Here is a 10894-nt window from a genome sequence, read left to right on the forward strand (position 1 = left end):
TTGTAGAGAAGAAAAGAGCATTCAGATTTTTTGTTTGGTTTTGTGAAGGGTCCGATAAAGGAATGTGGTGTGTGAGGCAAAGAAAGGACTTCAGAACTGATCCGCTTGAATGGATTTTCCCATGAGCCAATAACATTTTGTAGTAAAATGCTGAGTTCTGGCATTGTGAATGGAGCTTTTTGTTGTTTTTTTGTTTTATTTGATTATCTATTTGCTGAAAATGTAACAAGATAGCTAAAATTCTAGTGTCAAAAATACAAATTTGCAAGGACGCGTTTCATGTCTCACCTTGTTCTTTCTCCTCTCCAGACAGCGTCGAAGATGAGCTGGAACTATCGGCAGTCCGCCATCGCCCAGAAGGCCTGGAACAACTCGAAGCCCAGACGCGGTTCTCCCGAAAGGAGCTACAGATTCTTTACCGCGGCTTCAAGAATGTAAGTGACGAGGCCACCATACATAATGTACACCTTGGAATGCTTTGTTCTGTCTTGGATAGGGATGGGTACCGGTGTCCGGTGCCATGATGGCACCGGTTCTGACATAAACGGTAGTAACCAGACCGAAAAGCAGCGCACATGTCGGTGCTTTATTTCGGTGCTTTTTTTTCCTGAGATGTGATACACTTCGAATTGTAGCCAATCATTTTACGTTTCCGGGGATAGTAGGCGGGTCCAGGTACGTACGTTCTTTTAGAGCAGAGCTACAGATTAAAAATGTCCAAGACGAAGCGGTCAAAAGTCTGGCTGTACTTCACAGCAAAATATGCAAACTCAGCAGCCTGCAACAAGTGCTTTAAGCTGATACTGTGGAAAGGAGGTAACACCTGAAATCCGATGAAACACCTGGCGACGCATAGCGTCTTTTTTTAAAAGCCGAGAAATGCGCCGTATTTGATAGCTTGCTGCGAGACCTCACACCGAGCGCATCTACTGCTGGTGTGGTGCCTGTTATCGGACGAAGAGTTAGCAACATCCCCCAAAAAGCTGAAGAGTAGAGTCCTGGCCCCTAGCCCTGCCAGTGTAGCAGAAATGATGAGGATGATGATGGCAGCAGCAGCCGTTCTTCTCTGCGTGAGTAGCTTAATGTTGTTCGTGTTTAATTTACGTTGAGTAGGCTAACCACGTTATTACATTAATGCATGTAAGGTGAACTAGCAAACATCATCATAGCTACATGCGGCTGCCTTCTTGTTTGATGGCAGATACTCCCTTCACCCTGGCCAAAAAGGCTAAAATGACCAAAGAAAAAGTGGGAAACAGTTAAACATGAGGTTTTTGGACAAATTTGTGTTTTTTCCATTGTTTAAGCACTGCTTCCAGCCAAGAGTGATACCATATATGCCCTATAGCTGCAGAAAAGGCTAACATTGTTATCTTTTTACAAAAAAAACAGCTGAACATGAGAAGTTTTTGGACAAAGCTTGTGTTCTCCATTCTTTAAGCACCGGTTCGAGCACCGGTTCGAGCACCGTTTAAGCACCGGCACCGTTTCAAAAGTACCGGTTTGGCACCGGTATCAGATAAAACCTAAACGATACCCATCCCTAGTCTTGGATATCTCTTTTTTCTTCACATCAAAAACATTGTTTTCCTTTTGATTTTATTTCATGTATTCTTTTACAACCTGCTGTAGTGAGCAAGGGTGTTTCCACCCAAGTCTCCTGAAGCAGCTCAACCTGCATTAAATGTTAAACTGTCCAAAAGTGCTTACCGCAGAAAATGTAAACTTCGGTACACGGTTCACTGTGTCAGAGATAATGAGGTCATACCTCAACCCCTGCAACCCCTCCCACCTTACTTCTTTGTCATCTCTGGTGTGAGGCATAATAAGATGACCCAGAATTAACCCAACCCAGATTATCTGGCAGTGAAAGAGGATAGTGAGAGTCCTGTGATGGTGTTCCTGTGAGGCTTCAGTTTCCTGTTGCCTGCACTGTGCTCTAGCCAAGTCCCTGCAAATCTTTCCCATTAGTTCATTTCCACTGGAGATGGTGTAAGAGGTAAGAAGTGTTCTGATCAGGGCTTTAATTTGTGCTTCACGCTGCCTGATTTCACAGCAAAAGTATTGCTTGCGTTTAAAGACATTCTCTATTTTGCCACTGGAAGGGATGAAGTGATGAATCCAAATAACTCAGGTGGCCCCTTCAGCTTTCCTTGAGCACCATGAAAAAGGCATACATATTAATTTGCCCCTCTGGGTGATTTATCAGGAATATATGCAGAATTTGTTAGCAAGGGACACAATTTCCATTTGGTACTGGAAGTGTTCTGGTTTTAGTTTTTTGTTAGCTCGTAGTCTGAGTACCATATAATGCCACCTTTAAGCAGGTCTTGGTTGGATGGAGGTAAGCAGACAGTGTGGACAGCAAAACCAAGATTGCAACTGCTAAACTGCAGTCATGAAACCATTGATATCATCTGACAACAATTCAACAAGAAGTCTTAGCCCAGAAGTTATCAAACTAGCCGATGGCTTTCCAAACAGGTCACTTCCTGTTAAAAGGGAGTTTTTCCTTCCCACAGTCACCAAGTGCTTGCTTGAAAGGGATTATCTGGTTGTTGGGGGTTTCTTTCTGTTATTGCAGGGTCTTTAACTTACACTAGAAAGTACCTAAAGGCAACTCTTGTGATTGAGCACTATATAACCTTTTTATTTTATTTACTTCTTCTTAGTACATGGGGATCTGCCCGGCCTTCCACAACGCGCAGTATCATTTCCTAATTCTCCATCTGCCTTTTTAAAATCTAAACTTGAATTTTAAATTGAAATTCTTAGATTTTTGATAAAAAAAAAAAAAATGAAATTCACATGATCCTCACTGTGTTTAGCTTGTTTGCTATTTAGAACAGTAAAATATTGGCATGTTAGCATTTACCTCTGTACATCAAAGAGCCTCAATACAGCCTCACTGAGCCACTAGCATGGTTATAATGTTTTTAGTGTATTTATTCATTTATGTATTGGAATAGGAGGTCATCGTCTCCGTTTACTCAGTTGCTCCTGTCTACTGTGGAGTTAGATGTGGTTGAACTAGGACCCCAAACTGGACAAAGAGAAAGAGTAATGACGCTTAAATTACAGCTATTAAATAGCTTTTGTCCATCACTAAATCTAGAGTGTGGCTCATTTTTTAACTTCTGGGGTCAAACAGCTCATCTTGTCTTGCCCTATCCCAGTGATATTGGCAGAATGAAGGAAAGCTTTTAAGGCGAGCCAGACTAATAGAAGCTGGCATGATTCCCATGATGAGAAGTTTGGCCCTTTGTCCTTGGTATCCAGGGTTTTGAAGCAAATCAAACTTCTCCAATGCAGGTGGAAGGATGAGGTCATCTGTCTTGATAACAGACTTTACAAGTTATTCACTTGTAGCACAAGTGGTGCTTTGTTTTAGATATAGCGCTTTGTCGAGCAGGTCTCTTCTACCCTTGACCTCAGACTATAGAAAATAACACAATATTGTCCTCACGTCTGACTGAATCTTCTGAGCTTTCACAGTTCACAGTCCAGGGCACTGACTTGGGCATTAGATTAAGATCTCATACTTTCGATCAGTCGCGATTTGTCTGTTCGTAGGTATATTTCATTCCCCGCACTGCTTATTGCCGCCTCGCTTCACGGGTCTCCAAAAGGAATTTCATGCCTGGCCAGTTTTGCATTTGATTGAATTGGATGTGTGATTTCATTATCATGGATGAGCTAATTTTACAAGCATATCAAATGAATACAAATAAACTTTCTGATCTCTCAGTCCGTCTAGTGAGAACGGCATTGAACAATGTGCAAAATAAAAAAAAACGAGGACAAAGGGAAACAGTGACTACGTTGGTGATCATCCTGGAAAATGTAACCCATGTTTTTCTAGTTGCTTTTTTCTTTTTCTTGAAGTCTTGATCTAGAAGTGCATGAGCAAATATTTATGTATTGAGTGCTAGCAGGAAAAATAAGCTAATTAATTTTATTGATATGTATGTAAATGTAAACATTTAGATATTTGTTATATCTTTAATTTGGTGATATGTTCATCTGTTGTTGGGACACAGATGCATACTTTATGAAAATAAAATGAACTCTGGCTTAATGTTATATATGTATATAATATAAAATAAATGAGTTCCTGACTTTTAGCTCAGCAAGATCAAAGTTTTCCTTGATGGGACCTAAAGTCAAAGTGTAACTATTTCAATAAACTTGAAATTGAATTGCAGGGGCGCTGCCTTGCATGTGGTAATAAGATGACGCACAGGCTCCATTCCCAATTGAAAAATAGCCTCGCTCACCAATGTCATCATCAGGCTACAAAGAAACGCTGAAATACAATCAGTTGAATTCTGCCACGAGAGTGAGACTCTCTCCAACTGCTTTCACTGAGCTTTATTTTTTCTGCAGCTTTTTAGGATGATTTGCAGTAGAGAGAAGAGAAGAAGAAGCTGCTGTTTGAATATTCTGGTCCCATTTCAGAGCAGATGTTATTAATGTAGACAGGCCTGCACCTGTGTGATGCACAGACACACACAGGTGCAGGCATGCACATACTCTACAAGTCAAGTAGAAGTCCTATTAAAAAAAAAACCTTGCTTGCTATATTTATTTACAGAGCATTTACTTGCACAACTACAACAAGAGGTTGACTGTTGAGAGCGTGTTGTCTGCACGGTTGTAGAAGATAAACAAAGCATTAATTAACAGCTGCTCTGGTAAACAACAGAGAAATACTGTCAAATACAAAGATGCTACAGTGCATTTTGTCTTTATGGTGGATATGCGTGAAGTCCCTGCAAGGACAGAATTTCTACATTCCTTAAGAAAGTACAGATAAAAAATACACAGCGTTACGTAAAAATCTTGATCCAACCCTTACTTCTTTATATTTTAGTATGAAAATGGGAAATTAAATAATAATACAATAATAACAATTTATTGAAATGTGTGCAAACATATCTAGAAAAAAGCATATAGGGCAAAAACAGACAACAACCCTGATGAGCTTTATTTGGTGTGACGACCTTTATTCGTCAAAACGGCCTGAACTCTATGAGGAGGTTTCTTGTAATTTCTTTAGGTAGTCTTCAGGAATAGTTCTCCAGACTTCTTGAAGGACATTCAAAGCTCATCTTTGGAGGTTTCTGCCTTTTGTTCTGTTCCCCGTCAGTGTGATCCCACACTGCTTCAATTGTGTTGAGGTCCAGGCTGGGGGGAGGCTAATCCATGACTGATTTTTAGTTTGAGTTTCATTGTGTGTTCATTTCATTGTGTGTTGGCAGTGGGTTTGGGATCATTCAACAATCAGATCAGATGCTTTCCAGATAGTACTGCATGGTGGAACCCAATCCAACCATACTATTTCCATCAATTTTGACAAGATCTCCATCCCAAACTAATTTAAACAAACATTTTAAATTTGGATTTATCCAAAGATCTGTTACTAGTGATTACCAGTCCAGTTCTTATATAATTTGGCATACCTCAGCCTTTTTCCCCGCTGAAAAATCATTTTTTCTCTCAGTGAATGGATTTTTCCTCTTTCTTAAAAATGTGACTTTTTGATTCTTTATATCTGCTGTAGATATATTTTTTTAAATAGATGAACAGATCACAGAAAGCTTTTCCAGTTTCCTAAAATCACACTATGCTGATAGAGACTTTAGCAGCTAAAGTCTCTATCAGCATAGTGTGATTAGCTATTAGCTAAAGTTTAGCTAATAGCTAAAGCTAATATCTAATAGCTAAAGCATATATAGGTCAAAATCTTAGCTTCGTTATTTAGTTTATCACAATTTACTTGCAAAGTAGTAGACCCTTCAACCTTAGCGCGTCATTTTATTTACGACAGGGTCAGCAAGTCTCATCTTGCCAAAGTAATAAATTAAGAGCTCATAACAACTGTTAGCACTGTTGCTATTAGCATGTTAGCATGCAAGTCATTTCTTGATTCAGCAGTTATGGCAGTAGTCAGACCTGGGTGTGGCTGGTAGATTGAACTCACAGTCACAGTTAATGAATGAGTTAAGAAGGGGGGCAAAAACATTGTCACATAGGGCTAAATTTCGCTAAATATATAAAATCATCATTTAAAAACACTTTGTGTTTGTGTTGTAATTGTTTGATAATCTAAAACATGCAAGTGTGACAGATATGCAAAAAATAAGAGATCAGGAAGGGGCAAATAACTTTTCACAACGCTGTTGCTTCACATTTAACATCCATATATCACAGCAATGTCGTACTTTTCTAAGTCAAAAAGCACTAATTGTTTTCTTTGCAGCTGCAGTCTTTTGTTTTACCAGGAATAAAGATCAATACTTATAAATTAACAGCCTGAATATTTTTATAATTTTATAATTAGGTGTCATTTATTCCAACCATGATGGAGAGTAATTTTCCTCCTTGTATGTCATTATGATTCATACACGTTAGTCCAAGCAACGACTTTCCGACTTCACAAATCAGGTTAGAGCCTGCCAAATGACAACGCAGAGACAGACTTGTGCACATTCTGTCTCCGAAACTTCTTTCTCGCCTCACCCTGCAAGATATTCAGCTGAGTCTGTGAGACCAAGAAGGAGGAGGGTGTCAGGGGACTTGCGCAGACAACCTTGCAGCATCCTCTTAACTTGAAACAGAAGACGCCCGTTTGAAGCAAGACGATGAAGGTCTCATCTTTATTTTCTTCCCCTCGCCGCACTGTTTCCCAAAGTGGCTGATGAGACATGGTCACGGGAAGCAGGAAACCCGGCGTGCCCTTTAATTCTAGTGAGGTTACTCAGAGAGCCTTTTAACGTGTCTACTTTTGACTTTCGTGAAAGGGAATAGAATATGTTGATGTTGATGCAAGTTCACAAGCACAATGTAGCTTCAGAAGTCTTGTTTTTTTTTTGTTTTGTTGTTTTGTTTTTTTATATTTGACTTCCAATAAAAGCCCTCGCTGCTGTTGGCTATTTTCTTCCATAAAATACAGAGAAACACGAGGCTCCTGCCCTGGAAATTGCCCATGTAGGGGGTAACTTTCCCTCTGTTACTGAAGTCAATATCCCGTCAGTGTGTGCCGCAGAATTGAACCTGTAAAACTATTTGCCTCCATCACCACGCTGCTCCAAGCAAGGTCATCCGCTACTTTGATTGTTTGAAAAGAGACACACGCACAATTCTTGGGTATTTTACTATTCAGTCTTTTCCAGTGAATGCTGCCAGATAACCACAGGCATGGACGAGATGCTGAGGATTCGATGGTCAGTCACTGGTGGAATATGTTGTTTTTCATTTAAAGACATCTTCCCACTGCTAGCTGACTTTATTGTTCTCAGAGGTGCCCTGTTTTTAGTGAGACGTGACCGTGATTGGCACTATGTGAACTCAAGCTTAAGGCTACGACTGTAAACATAGATGTCAGATAACCTGCGCATCTCCATTTTGTCTTGCAGGAATGTCCCAGCGGGGTCGTCAACGAAGACACTTTTAAAGACATCTACGCACAGTTCTTCCCGCAAGGAGGTCTGTACCTGCTGCTTTGTTTTCCCAGCATGCTTTCCCTTTCCCAGGAGCTCCCGCATTCATGCGTGTTTACAAAAATTGCACTATGTCCGGAGTACGTTAGGTTTCCTCGCCTCCTATGAAAACACAGTGTCGGTGAGAGGCAGAGGGAGAAGAGAAGTTTGTATTCAGGCAGCCTTGAGTTTCTCTCCGTTGGCTCTCATCATTATGCAAAGATTCTACCCGAGGAGGAACAGAGGAAACATTAGGAAGCTTTGATATATCTGTTCAGAGAGAAGAAAGGCAGGCCAGTGAACATAATGGCACAGCACAGAGGAAACAATGATAAAACCCTTAGCTCTAAGCACACTGTTCTTCCCTCTCATCGCGAGCCTGTTTTCTTTGAAGTGGAAAAGAAAAAACAGTCTCCGCTTTGAACCTTTTTCTTGTTTGCAGTAGCCACCACTGCCAGCGAGCCGTAATCACGACAGATGTTCTGTGATTGGTTGTTTGTTCTCTCCATAGATGCTTCGACATACGCACACTTCCTGTTCAATGCTTTTGACACGGATCACAATGGCTCTGTGAGTTTTGAGGTAAGCCCAGAGTTGCCAGATTGTTCATTTCTCAGTGTCTTAAAACTCGACCAGTGTGTGGGTTCGCTGTCGAAAAGGCGTGCGCATCAAACGCTCCTACAGACGAGGCTTTACACTCGATCATTATGTAACCTGCAACCCCTTTATAGAAAAAAAAATCTAGCCTCATCAATTTTACTCAAGATGCTCAACATTTGATTAATATTTATGAAGGGCACTTATTTACTTATTAGGACAGAACAGGGAACAGCTGTCATTATGCCAAACCAAAGTTTCCCTGCCTAATGTGCGGTCCACTCTGTTCTGAAGTACGAGATCTCCCTGAGGACTGACACTGAATACCAGTCGACTAAACATTTGAATAATGAGCTATTTTTGATTTATGATAGCTCCACTTTTGCCGTTTCATCATTTTTCTGTAATGAATACGTGATAGAGGACGCCATCCTCACAGAAAGGTTGGAATCGGTTGAAGTGCCTCACGTAGAAAGTGTCTCATGTGTCGTTGTTGAGTTAAAGCTGTGATGTTTTGCACATTTGTCAGTAAGTTGTGTTTCCATTACAGGATTTTGTCATGGGTCTCTCTATCCTCCTGCGTGGCACAGTCCAGGAAAAACTCAACTGGGCCTTCAACCTTTATGATATCAATAAAGACGGATATATCACTAAAGAGGTACGTCTCCTAAAAACACGAAGGTCACAGTGCTGAGATATTTGCCGTGTTTCACGCCACACGCTTTAGTTAATTCACTTACATGTTGTTGTACACGATGTTCACGATTCGTTGATTTTGATCGAGCACAGCGCTACGCCAGTTTGCATTTTGCTAATATTCACATTGAGCCTGCAGACTGCGCTCGATTTTTGTACAGTAAAGATCAAAATGTAACAGCTAAACTGAAGAAAACATCCTCCCAGGAATCTGCCTCTGTGGGTTAACATTGACATATCCTCCTCCTACTGGCTCACTAAGCTTGTTGTCCTTGCTTGTCAGTGTGAAAGCACTCAAGCATTTGAGTTCACAGTACTTAAAATAAAAGTTCTTAGGAAGAATTAGCTGTACTGAAAACAAACACTGCCCTCTTATGGTTGAGTTGCAGTACTGTCTTCAGTCCGTGTACTGAGCAGGTGTCTCCAGTTTGCCGCTCCAGAGCCACATTTGGCTCTTTTTGCCATCTACTGTGTCAAAAGACATGGAGGGTTAATATGGAACATAGAAGTAAACAATGTTTCTTACATTTTATTTTCATGTATCTTTGCTATAAGTGATTCTTTACATTCCTATTATTAAAACTGTGCAGCCTATATTGTTTAGAAAATACACATAAATGGTGACTCCCCCAGCTGGCTACATAAAAAATAGCAAAGCATGGACAGATGTGTCCCTGCCAGTGTGGCTTGACTACATTTACAGCTTAGCTAAAACTACCCTAACCTTTAATTTTATTCTTTACTTTCACTATTTTTAAAGCTGTCGAGCTGCCACATGTTCATTAACAAAGCTGGCTCCTTTTAATTTAATTCAAACGCAGGGATTAAGCCAGCCCGCAAACATTTAAAGCTACGTTTTTTCAAAGCCGGCCTAAACAAGCTAATAGTATTTTCCCTGCACAGTTGTTTGTTTCAACTGCTGTAGCCCATCTGCCTCAAGCTTCAATGTGTTGTGTGTTCAGAGATGCTCTTCTGCGTACCTTGGTTGTAGCAAGCGGTTATTTGACTTATTGCCTTTCTAGCAACTTGAAGCAGTCTAGCCATTCTCCGCTGACCGCTGACTCCATCAAGGCATTTTCACCCAGAGAACTGCTGCACACTGCATATTTTATCTATTTTGGCTAATTCTCTGTAAACTCTAGAGATGGTTGTGTGGGAAAATCCCAGCAGATTCTGAAACACTCAGGAACTGCTAAACTGGTCTGGCACCAAGAACCGTGCTAAGTTCAAAGTCACTTAAATATGAATCAACTTTCTCCTCTATTCTGATGCTCAGTTTGAACTTCATGGTCCCATCTTGACCATGTCTATGTATCTAAATGCATCAATTTTCTGCCACGTGATTGCTTGATTAGACTTTTGTGTTAACAAGCAGGTATCCCTAATAAAGTGCCCAGTGAGTATATATGTATATCACTCATTAGGATTGTTCAACACTATAAGTAAAGCTGAATAATGTAATAATGTAGCGCAGAAATCACAAAACAACATAAAATAGTCGCCATCCTTAAATTCTCAGGGTTGTTATTCGAACTTCCTGCTCCTTGAATCTGTTTTACGGGGACCTGAAAGAACAAACAGTCCCGGCGCAAATGAATGCTCTATAATGCAACACGTGCTGATTAGCGCAACAGCTGAGGCTCAGGGCCATTCATTTTAATTTTTTTTTTCTGACGCTGACCAATAATTCATCCTGAGACATGACTCGTGCATGAATCCAGTCGCATGTAAGATATGAGTGAGGACACAAGAACTACTAGTGAGTAGTCAGTGCAAACTGAGTGTAAGACGTTGTATTTATCTCTTATGTTTTCCACGCATCACAGGAAATGCTGGACATCATGAAGGCCATCTACGACATGATGGGAAAATGCACATACCCCGTCCTCAAAGAGGAGACGCCCCGTCAGCACGTAGAAGTATTCTTTCAGGCAAGCAGGCAGTTGGCAGATTTTACTGTTTTATGTATGAGGCTTCAGAAAACTTTCTTCATATCCTCTCCTTTTGTCTGCCTCCAACAGAAGATGGATAAGAACAAAGACGGCGTGGTAACCATAGACGAGTTCATCGATTGTTGCCAAAACGTAAGGCCAATCCCCAGAACATCAGCTCACACTGCT

General features: G+C 40.7%; 1 protein-coding gene across 9 annotated transcripts in view; it reads left to right on the forward strand.

Moving 5' to 3' along the window:
* The window catches only part of kcnip4a (potassium voltage-gated channel interacting protein 4a), a 155611-nt gene that overhangs the window by 142041 nt on the left and 2676 nt on the right, over positions 1-10894 (forward strand). For 7 of the 9 annotated variants that reach the window (XM_085138707.1, XM_085138662.1, XM_085138672.1 and 4 more), the window contains 6 exons: positions 310-434; positions 7419-7488; positions 7993-8063; positions 8629-8736; positions 10601-10705; positions 10796-10858. In XM_085138707.1, coding sequence (XP_084994833.1) covers positions 310-434; positions 7419-7488; positions 7993-8063; positions 8629-8736; positions 10601-10705; positions 10796-10858 — 542 coding nt within the window. The remainder of the gene's footprint in view (positions 1-309; positions 435-7418; positions 7489-7992; positions 8064-8628; positions 8737-10600; positions 10706-10795; positions 10859-10894) is intronic. The other 2 variants (XM_085138657.1, XM_085138647.1) reach the window with 1 other exon arrangement.

The sequence above is a fragment of the Neolamprologus multifasciatus genome, chromosome 3, assembly GCF_963576455.1.
Source record: "Neolamprologus multifasciatus chromosome 3, fNeoMul1.2, whole genome shotgun sequence".
NCBI classification, from domain to species: domain Eukaryota; kingdom Metazoa; phylum Chordata; class Actinopteri; order Cichliformes; family Cichlidae; genus Neolamprologus; species Neolamprologus multifasciatus.